The sequence below is a fragment of the Halichoerus grypus genome, chromosome 12 (assembly GCF_964656455.1).
Source record: "Halichoerus grypus chromosome 12, mHalGry1.hap1.1, whole genome shotgun sequence".
NCBI lineage: Eukaryota > Metazoa > Chordata > Mammalia > Carnivora > Phocidae > Halichoerus > Halichoerus grypus.
Window position 1 is genome coordinate 97,699,142 of NC_135723.1, and position 19,788 is coordinate 97,718,929.

Here is a 19,788-nt window from a genome sequence, read left to right on the forward strand (position 1 = left end):
CAGCCTGCAGATAGAATTAGTGATGTGGTGGTTGGGCAGAGGTGAGTAATTTTTCATGACAGTGGAAGATATTAACTCTATGAAGATATACAAAGCATTTGGGGCCTGTTTTGTTTTGTCTCGATATGGTTTGTGACTTTTTTCTTTAAGTTGTCCTATTGCATTGTTAGAACAGCCAATTTCAAGCTTGTACTATGGGAAAACCTATTAAAGAAGTTCTTCACAAGGAGAATTGATGGCTTTATGTATATGAAGATGACATTTATAGAAGACTGTACTAAAAACAACTGCATTTCCAAGACCCATCTGTTACATGTACATATATACATATATATGTATATATATGCCCTACTGTTGTTTCCCTATACATTCAGACCCTAAAGAGGTGGTACTACTATAAATATTTTCTATTTATATCAAAATACACCCACAACTTTTTTGGTGAAATAGGTTTATGTTACCAACTATATGAATGTAAAAATCTCCTCTCTTGACAAAAGCAGATTCTGTAATCACAGCAGGTATTTCTTTTTTTTTAAAGAGTCTTCAGTGTGCCATATACTTTCACAGGGCTCGTGAGGATTCTAAGCCTGAACTTGGGAATGGCATAACTCCTGCATCCAGGAACTGGGCTTAGGGATTGGAACAAATAATTCGCACAAAAAGTGCTGGCCAAAGAGAAAGGAATCACTTACTATGCATGAGTTATGGGGAAGATCCCAGAACTTGTAAAAGATATCTGAGTTGGATTTAAGGGGTATGTTTACTAAATTTAACTATATTGATCTTGAAAATAAGCCCTTTGCAGTTTCTCTCTGAAAACACACACAAAAAAAAGGGGGGGGGACCTAAAGCAGAGAAAGAAACCTATGTTTTCAAACATTTCAAATTGCTACATCATAGAGATTGAGTGTACAAATGTAAAAAGTGGAGAAATGAGGCAATTTTCCACTTACTTCAAGTCAGTAGGAATATCTGTCTCAACTGTCATGATCTTTTGTAGGAAAATGGCGTCATCTTTCTGTACTTTCATGTAGACCTAACTTGAAAATCACTGCATATACAAGATATCTTCCTTAGATCATTGCATAGATCGTTGACAATTTTGTATTGTTGCATGCATCATTGTGTATATAAAACGTGTATCAATTGACTATCATTGTACACACTGCAGACAATTTTGCATATAGTTTTGCATATATTATTTGCATAAATCATTGGCATTATTGCATATCCAATAACAGATTTTGCTAATGTGCAGATAATATGTATACCTCTTTTTTGCTATTTGCATTTTTTCCACTGATCTCTTTTATGGCAGAGGCTCGGCCCCTAATGAGGCTTCAGTAAAGGAGTCCCTGAGGCAGATGGCATGGAGATATTACTTGCATCCCTAATTATTTTGTTAATAAACAATAAACTATATTTAGTTACCAGTGAGAACATTTTCATTTTGTAAATGTGCCTCTGACCCTTTTCTTTCTTAAGTGAAGGAAACCGTAATAAATAACCAAACCTCACTTGGTATAAAATGCTAGCTAGAGACTAGGTTTTGATGATATAGATGAGAATCAGTTTTGAAATTCACTTAATTTTAGCCACTTAGCTAAAAGCTGCTACAGAAGTTAAAGGGATTCTCTATCGTGATGAGTTAAATTTGAATTCTTGAAACTTTCACTTTGAATTGTGCATTCCCTCAGTCAAGTCTGCTAGATAACTCTGGAGCAGACCAACACCAGGATTGCCCATCCCACGTGGAGTGAAAAAGCCCTTGCTCATTTCTAGCACATCAGAATACTCTGTCCACTCCCTTTCCTGACCCACATAGGCCATTTGCTTCTGCCACACTGAGGAAGGGGTGGGGAATATGTTCACAGGCTTGGGCATGCATATGTCTGAATAATAACTGCAGACAAGTAAAACGTGTTAAAACTGAACTTCAAATGACTGTTCCTACCCCAGCTTTGTGCATTTTGAGTACAAGATTTCTGATTCAACCCAAGGACCTTTTAAAGATAATGGCTAAAGATTTAATTTATAAAGATTTAACAGATGACGACAACCAAATGATTTTCAAGAATGAGCAAATACATGTTCTTGAGTGAGAATTCACTTACCATATATTAAGCCAAAAGTAATATTTAACCTAAATACAATGAGTGCTTTAACAAAAATTTCTCTCCCTCTGCCCCTCCCCCTGCTTATGCTCTCTCACTCTCTCAAATAAATAAATAAAATCTTTAAAACACACACACACAAAAAAACACAAAACCCTTAATGGCTGGCATCTAGAAGTGCTCTATAAATATTTGCTGAATGAATAAACCAGGGAAGTTATTTGTGGTAAAAATGGAATTGACCAGACTCTTTAATAATAAAGGTTATATATAGTCAAATGTTACTTAGCGATAGTATAAATAATATCCTCCCCCGATGTTAATAAAATAGATCAACCAAAACTTGGATAGCTGTTAGTTTTAAGGCAATAATAAATAAAAATCACTTGATAGTATTGCTAATAAATTCAACATAATAGTTTGTATTACATTCCAACTTTCTTTGTGAATGAAATGAAAGGCTAGTTAGTCCAGCCTTCCATCAGAAGTAAAATTCCCCTCTGAAGAAATTCTTATTATCCAGCTTTCAGCTGAATAGCTCCAGTAATGGGGAGCTCACTACTTGTAGTAATCCACTCTATTGTTGATATTATTGTAATGTTTTTTAAATTGTCATACTGAATTCTGACTACTTATAATTTTAATCTTCTTTTCCTGATACCACCACCTAAAATAGCACACAGAAAACGTCTGTTTTCTCTGTTACAGTATTTCCAAGAATTTAAAAAAATAAGAACATACATTGTACACACTGTGTGGTTAGGAAATTTAGAAATTGCAGAGCACGTCAATGTTCAAGATTTTCTAATCAAACTTAATTATTATATTACATTAATTAGACTTGTGTACATGTGTTCACTTTTACAACCTGGCCCAGGCTAACTTCCTGTGAAGATCTACTCTTTCTGATGAGAATAGAAATCACACTGAGGCTTCTATGCAGAACAAGAAGCTCATCATACCTAATTTTGAGCTCACATTAGTTTCAGCTGCTATCCAGCCTTTATGCAATTTCATGCAGCAACATAGTTCTTGTGTCTAGCTTTCATTTTCCTTGTCTATTATAGCATATTCTTAAGGTAATATTTAACATTAAAAAAACAAATTAGCTTAAATCAAAGGTCTTAAAATATAATTGACCTGTGAAATTCCTGAAAATGTATATTTTTTAATATATGAAACTAAACTTGCCTTGCAGTAAGCCTATTTCATATCTCAGATAGTGATTTACCTCTGAAGTGAGGAATATGTAAAGAAGCCTCAATAGATTTGCTTTTAATTTTGCCTAATTTCAAGAAATTTACTGATTTTGATGATGCAATTCATATCTGGATACTATCAACATTATAAAGAGATCTCCCTGCAAATTTTCATAGTGTAGTATGTAGGACCCTTGAAGGAACAACCATATTTAATAAGGAAATTTTTGTTCTCCCAGCAAAGTATTTGTTTCAAATTTCTTAAAATCAGTTTGATACTGTTTTCTTTGTTGATCAAATTCCAAAATATAAAGAATTTGCAGTAAGATGAGCAATCTATAGACAGACAAATGCAACCAAGTGTTGAATCAAGAAGTAAATTTTTTCACTTTGTTCAAGAAACATATTGATTTCAAAAATATGACTTAAAGCTGCATAATCTATGTACATCAGGGCGCATACTTGTGGAGTTTATGGTATTATCATTGCACCATTGAGAAACTTTTTATCTCTTCTTTCAAATAGTAGAAGATGGAAATTGTCACCCCTTGATTTTTTCTTGTAAAGCTTCAGCATCATTGGTCCCTTCAAAGAAATATGATGAAATTAGGTGCTCTCATGATTTTGGTTACTCTCTTTGAACATTTTTAGTTTTTTGTCTGTCTTAAAATGCCAATCCCATGAGGTTGAGCATTTTTTAATATGTTGTATAGCATATATTCCTTTGTGTGTTTGTGTGTGTGTGTGTGTGTGTGGACTGCCTGTTAAGAGTCCTTGATCATTTTTTTTTAGATTGAATTGTTTGAATATCTCTTACTGATTTTCAGGACTTATTTATACATTTTGTATATGAGTGTTTGTTGGTTATATGTTTGGAAATACCATCCCTTGATCAGTGATTATCCATTTCACTCTCTTATTAATGCCTTCAGATAATCAATAATTTCTCATTTTAATATAATCTAATTTATCCATCTTTTCTTATATAGCTAGTGCTTTTGAGTCCTCTTTAAGAAATCTTTCCCAACTCCAGGAATATGATGTTATTCTCCTGTATCATCTTCTAGAAGCTTTAATGTTTGACCCCTTGCATTTGGATCTACCTATTTTTAACTTGATTTTTGAGTACAGTATAGGGGAAAGTCACATTTCACTTTTTTCCCATGTGGATATCCAGTTGACCTCAAATATATTATTGAAAAAAATACCTCTTTTCTCTACTATTTCTTTGTATTTCCTATGTTAGCACTGTATACATATGGTTCTGTTTCAGGAATCTATATTTTGTTTTGTTTTTTTCCAGTTCTGTCATTTTCTTTTTTTTAAAGTTTTATTTTATTGTGTTATGTTAATCACCATACATTACATCATTAGTTTTTGATGTAGTGTTCCATGATTCACTGTTCGCGTGTAACACCCAGTGCTCCATTCAAAACGTGCCCTCTTTAATACCCATCACAAGGCTAACCCATCCACCCACCCCCCCTCCCTTCTAGAACCCTGTTTGTTGTTTATTTTGTCTGTTTGCCTATCCTTGCACTCATAACACCTATGTCTTAATTTACAATAATTTTATAATAAGTTGTATTAAAAGAATAAGTATAGTTATCAGGAAAATGAGAATTAAACTTACATTGAGCCAGAATGTCTAAACTAAACTTACAGGAAAAACAAACAAAAGGGCTAACAACATCAAATTCAGGTAAGGATGTGGTACAACAGAAATTCATGACCATACTACCGTGTATGTTTGGGGAGGCAGGGGTAAAAATCGACGCAACTACTTTGGGAAATTGTTGGTAAAATTGACTAAACTTAAAAATACAAACATGTATGGACCCGCAGTCCTACTTCTGGGCATATGCCCAACGGAAGTGCGCAAATAGGTGTTCACAGACATGAACAAGAATGTTGATGGCTAAATTATTCATAATAACTCCACACTGGAGATATCCACATGTTTAACACTAGAATGGATACATAAAGAGAAGTAGATTATACAATGTAATATCAGACAATAAGGAAAATGAGCAATCTACAACCTGCTATATATACTGCTAAATGCAACTCCATGGATGAATCTCTGGAGCAATTCATTGGGGAAAGGTGACCACATTTGGAAAAGGACACCTGAGAGCTTACGGGTTGCTGGCAAGGATTTCTTTATAGATCTGTGTGGTGATTACACAGTTATGTTCATTTTGTAATAATTCTTAATACAATATGTTTATGATTTGTTCATTTTTCTATTTATATGTAAAGCCTTAATAAATATGTATCAAAAATGTTTTGAATGTAGTACTGCAAATATAGTACCATAGTTAGATGCCATCATTTCAGCACTATATTTTCCACAAAGTAAATTAAGATTGCATTTTTATTCCTATACATTATACACCTTAGTTGTGAAAAGGATAATGCACTTGTTCATGACGGCCATCTTGGTTTATTACTGATGATAAATTGTGCTGGTACAAGCTCAGATTTGCAGTCAGTCAAGAACATTTTACATCATAATTCAGCTAGTTATCCTATTAGGTCTCTCTTCCAGCTTTATGTAATTGACAAATTTCATAAGCATGTCTTCCATGCCTTAAGTAATAAAAATATAAATGACAGTGTACAGGATGAAAGCCTGTGGCACATCATTAGGGAGCTCTCTTCAAGTTGACATAGTCATTAATCAAAATATTTGGGGCATAATTATTAACTAATTTTGAGTGCCCCCAAAACTGTTATCTTCCAAACCACATTTTACCATTTTATGTTTATCAGAGATATTGCCGAATGCTTTGCTAAAATCAATTTATACATATATTTACGGAATTTACTGTGTTCTATTAAACAAGAAAATGATCAAAAAGGAAATCCTTGTAACCCACCAACACTGCCTCCAGTATCACCAAGCCCCCATTTCTCCTTTATTCTAAATGCTCATAACCCACATGCCAGATCTTGAAGAAGAGCTTTCTTATCTATTTTTGTTTCTAGATTCACTAAGTCCTTTGTTTTTAATGTTTGTGTGTGTGTGTGTGTGTATGTGTGTTGGTGGGAAGGCTATCTTTACTTTTCTGGCAGCTCCTTTGATAAATATTCAAAGAAGCTAGGTTACATTGATGAATAATGCCAGTCCTTTGGGATATAAGCTAAATGTTTCAAAAAAGTTAAAGCAGCTCTATCTCTCTACTTATGTCCCAACTTGTCACAGGAGGTAATTCCTGTACTCAGTTGTTAGTTCTGCTCCTTCTAGGATGAAGGGAAATCTCTTGTCTTCATTGGAGAAGGCAGAAATGGGAGACAAGCCGTTCTGTCGTCTTGTCATCTAATAATGTCTGATAAAATCAATTCTCCTTTTTTGTTTTGTTTCAAAATGTACTTTAATACTCTTTCATTTTAACATTATATAGGCATTAATTTTCCCATATTTTAGGAATAACCGTGGCATTGCCATTTTCACTTCTCCAGCTCACAACAGACATTAATTAAGGACTGGGGCTCTCTTTTCTGGCTTCCAATCAACAACTATAGCTCCTTGGTTGAAGCCTGTTCTAGCTCTTCTAAGTAGGTCAAATGCCACACCTTCTAGCTGTTTCTGTCCCACTGTAAATAAAATCTGAGCTCATTAGCAGGCAACTTTCTGCACTTCTTCCGATGCTGTTTTTATTTTTTTTATTTATCAATGAGATAATTCTCAATTGTCTGCTTAAACTTTATTTTTTCAAATATTGCCTTTCATTAGTCTTATTATTTTAGACCAGTTTTCATTTGTACCTCAAAATACACTTTTAGTGATACTCTTACATTACATATATTTTTCAGTGTTCAGAGGGCCTTTTTAATCTGTGGCATCATGACTTTTATTTTTTCTTTGTCAATTTTGAAAAAATTTCAATCATTACTTCTTCAAATGTTTATATTCTACATATTTGTTTTATTCTAGAACTTTTTAGACTTCTCATTGAAACTCCATCTTTATCCTCCTTGTCTACAAATTTTAACAACTTTATTGATGTATCATTGATGTACACTAATAGTTACATATTTAAATTATGTAATTTGATAATCTTATATATGTTATTCCTATGAAACCATCACCACAGTCAAGATGATCAATATATCCATTACCCCAAGAGGTTTATTTTTGCCACTTTGTAACCCCCCTTTTTTTTTAAGATTTTATTTATTTATTTGTCAGAGAGAGAGAGAGCGCACATAAGCAGGAGGAGAGGCAGAGGGAGAGGGAGAAGCGGACTCCCTGCTGAGCAGGGAGCCCGATACCGGACTTGATCCCAGGACCCTGGGATCATGACCTGAAGCTGAAAGCAGATGCTTAACTGATTGAACCACCCAGGCATCACTGTAACCCCCCTTTTTCCCCCTCCTTGTCCCCCTTCCTCCAGCAATTACTGATCTGCTCTTGTTCTTATATAACAGTTTGCATTTCCTAGAATCTTATATAAATGGAATTTACCATATGCACTTTTTTTGTCCTGGATCCTTTCAGATTATTTTCAGATTAATCATGTAGTGTGCATCAGTGTCCATTCCTTTTGATTACTGAATAGTATTCTGCAATATGGATATACATCATTTGTTTATCTGTTCATCTGTTGATGGACATGTGGGTTGCTTTCAGCTTTGGGCTATTACAAGGAAAGCTGCTAAGAACATTGTGCACAGGACTTTGTTATGTTCACAGGCTTCGTTTTCTCTTGGGAAAATACCTAGGAGGGGCATGGTGGGATCATATGGTAAGTAGTACGAAGCAGAAGTACCTTCCTCCATTCAGATGATTCTTTGCTCAGTTCTGGGTAGTTTCTCCATATATGTATGCTAATCATTACTCAACTGAAGACTTTGAGGAAGGCCCCTTCTACTCCTTCTTTTGCTTCTGACTCCAGCCAACTGGTCTCACAGCTCTCTCTTCTCAATTCAAGGATTCCATCATGTTCTGCCTGGGTTCTTTCTAATGTCTCATCCTGGAAACTCTCTCAAAATAGGAAGCTGGGAAGTAGGACTCACTTCATTTTGTCCCATATCTCAGGGATTCCAGCCCTTGATTGCCTCATATCTTATGGTCTTGCAAACTATCATTTCATATATTTTGACTGCTTTTTCATTGTTCCAGGTGGGGAAGTAAATTCAATCCCTATGACTCCATCTTGGTCAAAAGCAGAAGTTCTTGAATTCTAACATGTTTCATTTTTTTCCTATATTGACTTCTGTATGAATCCTGCAATATTACCTTTCAGCTGAGCGATTCTTTCTGAGGTAATATGTAATTTGTGGATTTTCCTCTGATGGAGTTTTCTTTTTCCTGTCGATGACTATATTTTTTTATTCCTAAGATTACTTTTTGGTTCTTTGTAGTATCTGTCTGTAAATGCTTTATTTCCCCTGGTTGTATCTGATCATTACTGCTGCTTTTAATGGGTACCTTACTTATTTTATATTTTTGAGAATATAAAACATATTTATTTCCACTGGTCCTCAATGGTTCTTACATCTGGAGTTAATTCCCATTGAACTTTTGACTTTGTTAGCTGACTTTGTGGCATTTGTTTTCTTTCCTGTGATTTGAAATTTTGGTTTGCACACTCTTCTTGACAACCAGTCTCCCTGGCTCTCTGGCTCTGTCTCTCACCTCCTTTTCTGCTGGATAGTTTTGTGACTTTCTGTATTCAGCTTCCCACATCCCTAGTCCAGAACCACGACCTACATGGATGACCTTGTGCCTTTGTCTGGCAGTGTTATTAGAGAATCGTAAGTCCAGTCACTGAGTCAGTGGTGCTGAGCTCATATATACCTGTTTCCTAACTTCCTTTTTTTAAAAGATTTTATTTACTTGGGGGGAAGAGGGGGGAGGGGCAGATGGAGAAGCAGACTGCCTGCTGAACAGGGATCCCAAGTCCGGGCTCCTTCCCAGGACCCTGGGATTACAACCGAAGCGGAAGGCAGACACTTTGAGCCACCCAGGTGCCCTCTGTTTTCTAACTTCTCTGGGCACAGTCTATCTAAGCCATATTTCTAAGTCAGTAAGCAGCTGTTTTAGTCTTGTTTCCCAAGCAAGTTAGTCCTGGGCTAGTCTTTATTTTCAGCCCTGACCCAGGCTTCCTTTCTCTGACACACATGGAGAGACTTACATTTACCAGTATTCCCCAGGATCCAGTGCCCTGCTGCCTCTGTGTTTTCCCAGACCCTGACTCCAGCTAGCCCCTGCTTTCGTCCTACCCATTGCCTTGCATTTGGGTTGCATTTCTTGTGCATGGAGATGCTTATCTTATATTTTATCCTGGCTATGTCTTTTCAATTTTCTTTTTATCTATTTCATCTAAAAATACTATGTATTTATAGTAGAAGGAGACCTCCAAGCCTGAACTCATAATACGATCTTGCCCGAAAGTCTCCTTTTCAATTTATTCAACCACTTATTAAAGGTAGTTCTACACTTAATTGAAAAAAATTTTTTCTACCTTTTTCTTTTAAATTAGAATCTAGGCTTATAATCTCTGGTGGTGTTTACAACCACCCACTTGAACATCATGTTTATGCAGGAAACATTTATCACTAGAAAAGAAATTTCAAGCCCTCTCTTGAACCACCTACTAAGTTTTTCTTTTCTCTCAGAGGTACTGGTTTATAAATTATAAAGCAGAAATAGCCATCATAATTATAAGCTTTCACTAAGTTTAGAGGGCTAGTTTCATTCATTTCTCCAGGTTCTCTATTACAATTTATCACTCGAGTAACCCCAGTAGAATGGGACACTAGAATATAAACACTATGTATCTTTATAATTCACACACACACACACACACACACGGGGTGTATGCATGTGAAAGAGAGAAAAAAAGAGAAAAGAGAAAGGGAGGGATGAAGGGAAGTGGAAGAGGAGAGGGAGAGAAAAAGAGGGAGGGAACAGCGTCCTTCCTGTCTAGGGAATGGTAAGAGTTTTATATAAGTGCACATCTTTCAGTTCATGCTAACAACTTTCTAGTTATCAAGTGATATTTTTGGTTCTTTTATTTCCAAATAAGAGTTAGTGTTGTCTTCTTCGAAACTAAGAGTTTATGACTATTCACTATCTCTACCTCCTCTACCTTCTCTTCAACTTTGCAGTTTTTTTTCCTTTGAGCTATCACAACATCCACTGGGAATGCATTTGCCCCCTTATACTCTCCACAATATGCTGGGGAACACTTCTCTCTTATATACAATTTTCCCGAGGTTTTTGTGATGAAAGAGTTATCATCCTTAATCCTTGGATCAATAGAGGCTACACATTTCACAAGCCAAATGAACAAAGTAATCAACTTCCCCAAATTAAACTGCTTTATAGATCAAAGAGAAATAGGAAACTTTTCATCGATCTTTCTACCATGTTCTTCACGAAAGCCTGACATTTGCCCTCCCCTTGAGGTTAATCACTATTCTCTCCACATGTACTTCTGCAAAGAAATAACTTTTAACTTATATTTTCCCTTCATTTAGAATTTTGTTTCCTTTAAAGTTGACAATAAATTCTACTTTTTAAAGTAGTGAGATTAATGGGATTAAGTAGTTGTAGTTAATTGCCTCCTCATTAAAAAATTGTAATGCAGTAAAAATGAGTAACTTAAGAAAATTTATACTGGAATATTTTTTGAGGCCTAATTAGAAGAAATATTCTAATTTCACTGAACAATTAATTGCTCACATTTGCCCCTCTTCAGTCATTGTAATAATCGCATATTTACTTCAATGACCAAATCACCTTGTTGCTTTTGGTAACACACAGAATTTTCTATGCAGTTAGCTGTAGAATTTCCCCTAAGTTTGGAACAATATATCTAACAGATAAGAAAGTATATTAATAATCTCTTGATGATGGGGTATGTTATTATCCCAGAAATTCATCTACAGCTCCTCTAACATTTTACAGAATTCTAGGTAAAATAGGCATGTGGATGATAGATGACTGTAGGGAATATCAGATACTACAACAGGGGAAAAACAGCATATAAATAACACACACGGACAGAGACAATGAACTCCCATTGTTAGTGAGCAGATTATCAGGAGATTCCAAGGAGGTATTGCAGATTGGATTCCCCGGGATATAAATTCTCAGATGGAGAAGAACATGTAGGGAATTTATTAGAGAGTACCTTTGGGATGGAGACTTGTGGAAGGTAAAGGGATGAAGTGGAAAGAGGCAGAGGGAGAAGTTGAGATGCAATCTACTCTCAGTGGAGGCTTCAACCAATTCTACAGACTGCCATGACCCACCAGTTTTCCCAAGTTGGGGCAGGAGGAAGGAGTGCCCTTTCAAACTCCTGGTTGACCAGTCACTGCATGTGTACAACCCCAGGAAGGGGCATGCCCTTGGATACAGTGCCTCTTTTTCACTCAGGAAGTTCCTCAAGAGGAATTACAGCTAACGACTGTCTCTCAGCAACTTTGAAATAACTGAAGTAATAATTCCTCCTGTCATAAAGGAGGACCTGAATGGCACATCACAGCTTCCTCTGCTGGAGGTAATGCTTGCAGTGGACATTCTGATACTTGAAGGAGAAGTTACAGTTTCTCACTTTTATTGGAACATGTCACACCCTTGTTTATATATCGTCTGTGGCCGCCTCAGTGCTACAATGGCAGAGGTTGGTAGTTCTACCAGAGGTGTATGGTCTGCAAAGCCTAAAATATTTAGTACTGAACCCTTTATAGAAAAAGTGGGCTGATCCCTGATATAGGGTTACTACCTTCAAAGAATATTACATCACTCCCTAGTAACCTAAGAAACTCAATACAGAATGTATTTTTTCTTGCCACCTCTCCTTTGTGCTATCGTAGTCTTAGGTTTTACTTCTACATCTGTTATAAACCTTCTAATTCATTGTTCCTGTTTTTCTTTTAAACACTCCATTAAGGGTACCTGGGTGACTCAGTCAGTTAAGTGTCTGCCTTTGGCTCAGCTCATGATCCCAGAGTCCCAGGATGGAGCCCTGCATTGGGCTCTGTGTTCAGCGAGGAGTCAGCTTCTCCCTCTCCTTCTGCCCCTCTCCCTGCTCGTAGTCGCTCTCTCTCACTCACTCTCTCCAAAATAAATAAATTAAAAATCTTAAAAAAAAAAAAACCTCAATTTTTTTTTTTTTTTAAGATTTTATTTATCTGACAGAGAGAGCGAGCGAGCACCAGCAAGGGGAGCGGCAGGCAGAGGGAGAGGGAGAAGCAGGCTCCCACTGAGCAGGGAGAGCCCAATGCGGGGCTCAGTCCCAGGACCCTGGGATCTTGACTTGGCCAAAGGCAGACGCTTAACTGACTGAGCCACCCATGTGCCCCCACTCAATTATCTTTTAAAGAAATTTTAAAACACGAACAAGTATTTTATCTTCACTGACATGTTTACCATTATTAGCATTCATTTCTTCATGTAGAAATGAGTTTCAATATGGAAAATTTTCCTGGAGGCTGAAAAATTTACGTTTCTTATACCTATGGGTGATGAATTCTCTCAGCTTTTGCCCTAAATATCATGTTACTTTCATGTTTAAAGGATATTTTTGCTGCATATAGAATTTTAGATTGACAGATTTGTTTTTTCCTTTCCTTTTCATCCTATCAGATGTCATTCTTTTGTCTTTTGCTTTGCATCATTTTTGCTAAGATGTTATTACCCTCTGGCTACTTTTGAGATTTTTCTCTTTAGCATTGTTTTTTTACCAGTTGATTATGATGAGACTTGGCGTGTTTATCTTTGTATTGATCCTGTTTACAGCTCTGAATTCCTCAGATATCTGGGTTTACTATTTTCAACCACTGTTTCTTCAAGTGTATTTTTTAGGGGTGCCTGTGTGGCTCAGTGGGTTAAATATCTGATCCTTGATCTCAGCTCAGGTCTTGATCTCAGGGTCATGAGTTCAAGTTCTGCATTGGAATCCATGCTGGGCATAGAGCCCACTAAAACAAACAAACAAACAAAAAACTAGGGGCACCTGGTGACTAAGTCAATGGAGTGTCCAACTCTTGGTTTTGCCTCAGGTCCTGATCTCAGGGTCCTGGGATCCAGCCCAGCATCAGGCTGTAGGCTCAGTGCAGAGCCTGCTTAGGATTCTCTCTCTCCCTCTCCTCCCTCCTCTCTCTCTTTCCTTCCCTGCCTCCTCCAAAATTTATATATATATATATAATATATATATTTCAGAAACTTCCATTTTGTTCTCTTTAGTTGTATATTTTCCCCATTAATATCTCATATTGTTCATTCAATATTTTATATTTTCTTTCAAATAATGGAACTAATTTATAAGCTCAGTTTTAAAGTCCTGGTCAACTAATTTCATCATCTCTGTTATTTACAATCTATTTCTATTGACTGACTTTTCTCTGGTTTAATTCATTTTTTCCTTCTCCCCCAAATGTCTTATATTTAAAACAATTTTTATGCTGGACATTGTGGATGCTATGTTGTTGAGCTTCTGAACTTTCACGGCCTTTCTTAATGAAGTGTTGAGTTTTGTCTGAGCAAGGAGTTAATTTATTTGTAGGTCAGATTGATCTTTTTTCAGGCTTGTTACCAACATTTATTCAGATGTGTCCAGAGTAGCCCTTAGTTTAGGACTAAATTATTCTAATATTTCTGAGATGTCTGCTGAATGCCTAGCCTTGTTCAACAACTTCTCTCAAGTGTGAAATTAAACTACTTCCGACCCTGGGCTCCCTTTGGTTGTTGTTCATTTCATAGTGGCCTTTACCTGGTCTTGTGGAGTCTTGGTCTGCAAATACACAGCTTCCGATTCATACAGAATCTGGACTCCAGAGGCTCACTGGTGATCCTATGTAGATTTCCAGAGCTCTTTCTCTTTAGAGCTGCCCCCTCCTGGTACTTTGTCCTACAAATTCCAGCTTCCTCAAGAGATTTGATTTTGATATGTCTCCATCTCATTGACACTGTTGTACTCTGGGATGCTCTTTCATATGCCACAATCCAGAAAGTAAACGAGGCAGAAAGTCAGGAAGCTGGCAGGGGTTACCTCATTTGTTTATCTTCTCTTGTGGATCAGGGATCCTGTATTGTCCGTTGTCTAATCCCTATAAAGGGATTATACATTTTGTAATTTTGTGATTTTTTTTTTTATGGCAGGAGAAGTATTCTATCATAGCTGAAAGCAGAAACAAGCCATGTAAACATCATTAAGTGAACGATATATCTGTGATGATTTGCAAAATGATTTCTATTATCACAGTCCTCATAGAATAAATTATTTTATTGTCTCTTTTAAGTTTTTTGTTTGTGAAGTGCTGCATATATATATTGATACGCTGTACATGGGATAATTTCTTGAATACTTTTCTACCATTCACTCCCATTAGTAGCCAAACTCACTCAAAAAATTATATTGCCCCTTAGCACTAAGCATTATGCCATATTTTCCATAATATATTTACATACAACCATAGTTATTTTATATAGTGGTATAAACTAAGAGTATTTTTTTCTATATTAATGTTATTTTTCTAAAAATTTTTTTTTGCATTTTTATTATTTAACAATTTTTATATTTTACCAAAAGAAGTTTTACTTCATTTAGTTACTGAAATTATTTTCCTCAAAATGTGGTTATCAAGAGGCCTGGGTTGTATATCTCTTAAGGGTTAGTGAATACATTCCCTGAGTAACTATATACCTTAGTTCTCATGAGTATGGGACTTAATATAAGATTAGACCTCCTCTCAAGAACTACTAGTATTCTTTGAACTCTGAACTTTTTAATGCAAAAGAGAGTTTAGAGTTGTGTATAATTGCTTTTTGTTTCAATTTATAATCAAACATAAAACCTCACATGAGGAATTAATAGATTGTTACATTTTTTTTCCTAGTGATTTTTATTTGAAGAATTAATGGTAAATTGATCAACCCTCAGCCAATTAGACTTTGACATGTACTAATAAGATCTAATTGAGGAATTATGAAGACATTTGCTCAGGAGAAAATGAGCACATAATTACACTATAAAGTTAGAGTATCAATGTTACCCAGCTGGAAGAATATTAGTTGAAGTCCCAGTGGCATCTATAAAGGACATTCCATAATATATCTGTAGAATGTTGCACTGCTAAGGCCAATTAAAAGATGTAGAATAATCCATAGTCAATTGTAGAACTTCAACTCTATCCATTTTCCTCTCTTGCCTCGACCTTCTTCAGGTGCTGGGGGATGGTCTCCATCCGACAGTGACCATTATCAATGGCTTCAGGTTGACTTTGGCAATCGGAAGCAGATCAGTGCCATTGCAACCCAAGGAAGATACAGCAGCTCAGACTGGGTGACCCAATACCGCATGCTGTACGGTGACACTGGGAGAAACTGGAAACCCTATCATCAGGATGGGAACATCTGGGTGAGTCACTGTCAGAAATGCAAACACAGAACCTTGTGGCAGATTTGTGACCCCAGACCCTCCAAGTCCTGGCACAGTTTGGGGAGGTGGAGAGGGTTGGGTGTGGCCAGGCTGAAGGTTGATCATGCTATTTTTGTTTCTTGTCTTTGTGTTTGTGTCCTCTGGTACTTGCTGAGAGAGAAAAGAAATGTGAGTGAAGCCAGAGAAGGTGGGGAAATGGATCTAAATCCCAGTGTGCCTTGCCCCACCCCCTGCCTTTCCTAAATGGTGGAAAACCCTTATCTTGCAAAGTGGATGTGTCCCCTTCCCTGGTTTCTAGTATATTTCACAGAAAACAAAATCTCCTAATAAAACTGTGTTGAAAACTGGAAAAAAAAAAGGCAAATAATTTAATGATAATAGAATACTAGAATTTCTTTAAACACAATATTTCAAGTTACTGTATTTTTGTCTGGAGTACAGATCTGAAAAGGTACAAATTGTACCAAAATACTGAACCATGAGTTAACGAAATAGAATGAAAAAAAAAAAATTCCTGACTTAGGTTTTCATTCCTTACCCCCCCCACTCTTACTTGCTCAGACTGTTTCTGTTGAAGATATTTAGTTAAACCTTTAAAGGACAACATGGGAAAAGGTCTACTGCCCACAGGGTCTGGGTGAACTCACAGGCACTGGGCAAGGGGCCGTGTACTCTGAAGCACTTTACTTCCTGCCAGAAGCAAGTTACGTTTTTTATTTTGCTTTAATCCAGGCCTGTTCAGATGGAATAGCATTCACTGAGCCACTGACCATTTATGTATAAAGTGAAAAATAAGGTAGAAAAAAATGGTTTTCTTTTAAAGAAAAACCAAATGGAAGACCAGCCATAGTTCTGGAGCACATCAGGCACTACAATGAACATCCCCTCCCCAGTTTTAAATATTTTAAAATATTACTGGTCTTCACTCAGGTGTATGCGCTTGTCGATATTTGTCTAGTCAAAGCCATCAGGAAGCCATTCATTCACTCATTCATTCATTCTTGTTGATTGAAGAAATAGTTTCCTCTGGCTGCAGTTTCTATCCAAGGTTAAGGGCAATGGGTCTCAATCTGAGCTCTCCATTTGAATCACCTAAAGACGTTTTAGAGTATATGGATTCCAGGTACATCCAGACCGGTTAAATCTGAATCATATAAGTAGAAATTAGATGAATGTTAATGATAACTTTTTTTGAAGACAGAGATCTTCAACTCAGGTAAAATATTGAAATTATGAGAATAATTTAGAGGAGTAGGAGCAGTGATTTATGGCAAGAAAAGATATGTCCCATACTATATATTATATATAATTATTATATTAGTGGCTTAGACCCTTACCACAGATCTATATTCATTTTATTTTTTTATTATGAGAGAAAAATAGTTTAAACCATTCACTCTTAAAATATCTCAGTTAAATTGGAAAGTTGTGTGTATCCAATCAAATGTTCAGCACACTTGAATAAATTACTTTAAAGTACTAAATTTTGAGGGATCTAGTTTAGTTTAACCAAAATTAGGTAAAGCCATCAATATTAAACAAGAAGAAAAAAGAAGGAGTAAGAGGAAAGTCACTTTTTAAGTTGTGTTCTTCACAGTATTAGGTAGAGCACTGGGAATTTTCAGCCTGATCAGGGCCCACTCTTAGAGAATTTATATTTTAAAAATCCTCAAGTAATTTTTGTGGGTTGACAGAGTTTAGAGCTCCTAGTTTGGGTAGGTGTCATTTCTACAGCAGTATCCAATGATCATAACTGTCATGTAAAATCAGGATATAATGTTCTGATAATAAAAATTCCTCCAGGGGCACCAGGGTGGCTCAGTTGGTTAAGTGTCTAACTCTTGATCTCGGGTCACGTCTTGATTTCAGGGTCATGAGTTCAAGTTCTGTGTTAGGCTCCATGCTGGGCAAGGAATTTACTTTAAAAAAAAAGTCCTCCAGAGTTGTTCTTTATTTCATCAAGCCATGATTGTATGACAAAAGTAGTTGTTAATTGGGATGGATAAGCTGTAGGAAGCAAGGAGAAGGGATAATGTCTCTTTACGGAAAGTTTTCATCTTACAATTAAGATAATACAAAGTCTCAAGCCCAACGTATAGAAAAGTGATTTTCGACTCTGGATATACAATAGAATAACCTAGAGAGCTTTAAAATATATGGATGTCTGGGTCCCACCTCCAGAGATTTGGTTTAGTGGGTCTATGGTGCAGCCTAGGCATCGGGTTTTTAAAGTTCCCCAGGTCTTTCTAATGTACAGCCAACATGGAGAACCATATTTTAGATTGGTTTTTGGCCCATAGGTAAGGTGGGGATGGAAGAAGTTTATTGTGAGACACAAACAAATATTAGAAAATTAGAAAAGACCTTCCTCAAAGCGTAGAGGAGAGAAAGAGACTGACCAAACAGACCAATCAAGTGGGAGTAGACAATTAAGGCTCAGATCACAAATTCTTCCAGGAAAAGATTCATTATTTTCTAACTCTCTGTGGATTCTAACCTAAAACCAGATTAGCGTGTTGGTGATATTATTTGAGGGCTGCAAACCAGACTCCAAACAATATTCCACATTTCTGTTTTTGTAAGGTTTTTGTCCCACAATTGAGAGTGTCAAATCCTCTCCTATCATAATGCACTAAAGTGGTAATACAGATAGCTGGTAAAATGCAGAGGCATTTGGGTTTTAATTTACTTATCAGATACTTAGCAGTTAGGGATAGTTTATTCTGACTAAATACAGAGACATAAGTTCAAAGAGCTAAGACAGGTCGAATTTTCCGGGTTGACTTGGACTCTCTGGGTTTACATAAAATACTAGGGGTTGAGTGAGAGAGACAGGGCCATGCAATGGAAATATCACAGGTAGGCTCCATCTCCATACACGGCTCTCAGCCTTTTCCCATGGTGTTCAGAGTGTATTTTCTACTGTTTTCTGCCATTCTGGTGTTCCTCTGGTTTCTTCTTTTCAAATCCTATATTTTTCATTAAAACTAAGTATGTGATGAGTGATTATTTCTAGATGAAACTATAGTGAGCCAATTATGAAATTTTAGAAATCAAAACAAGTTTGAGACACAAACTACGTACTGTGAAATGTTTTTTTTTAAATGCCAGTGAGCCTACAACATAATGATTACATTCCTTTAATTACCTATGACAGAAATGGTTTAATCCTCATTAATGTGAAAAATAGTCCCTTGGTTTGATGTATTCTAAAAGAGATAAAACTCACTGTTTTCTAAAAATTCTTGAGTACTTTAAAGCTTATCTTAACATGCATTAGATGATTAAAATTTAGCATTTTCAAATATTGACCAAAAAATACACTTCAGACATAAGTTTATGAAAAATATAATTAAATATTAAATTTTCTCTTAATCCAAATACTGCTTAGCATAATATATATCGCACTTAAATAAAAGAGATATCTGAGGTTGCCTGGGTGGCTCAGTCAGTTAAGCATCTACCTTCAGCTGGGGTCGTGATCCTAGAGTCTGGGGATCCAGCCCCACATTGGACTCCCTGCTCAGTGGGGAGTCTGCTTCTCCCCTCCCTCTCCCTCTGCCCCGCCCCTGCTCATGCTCTCTCTTTCTCTCTCTCTCAAAAAAAAAAAAAAAAAAAATAGGTAAGATCTTTAAAAAAGAGATTTCTGACATAGATTTAGATGGCTGTTTGATGGACAACACTCTCTACAGTGGGAAGTTTCAGATAGTCAAAAAATGTTTAAGCTGATACAGTTACAAAGTTGTTTTCCCTATCCATCCCTAAAATGCTTGATTACCTGAGAAGAATGAAAAGCAATGTAAAGGGCGCCTGGGTGGCTCAGTAGGTTAAGCGACTGCCTTCGGCTCAGGTCACGATCCTGGAGTCCCAGGATCGAGTCCCGCATCGGGCTCCCTGCTCAGCGGGAAGTCTGCTTCTCCCTCTGACCCTCCCCCCTCTCATGTGCTCTCTCTCTCTCTCTCAAATAAATAAATAAAATCTTTAAAAAAAAAAAAAAAGAAAAGCAATGTAAAATCAATCACTTAAGTATTGCTTTTAATAAATGCCAGTGGTTAGTCTTTCTATAATTATAGG

General features: G+C 36.4%; 1 protein-coding gene across 1 annotated transcript in view; it reads left to right on the forward strand.

Annotated features, from left to right (window-relative positions):
• CNTNAP2 (contactin associated protein 2) overlaps positions 1-19,788 on the forward strand; it is a 1,879,707-nt gene that overhangs the window by 604,755 nt on the left and 1,255,164 nt on the right. Inside the window, exon 3 of the mRNA XM_078059689.1 lies at positions 15,500-15,693. Coding sequence (XP_077915815.1) covers positions 15,500-15,693 — 194 coding nt within the window. The remainder of the gene's footprint in view (positions 1-15,499; positions 15,694-19,788) is intronic.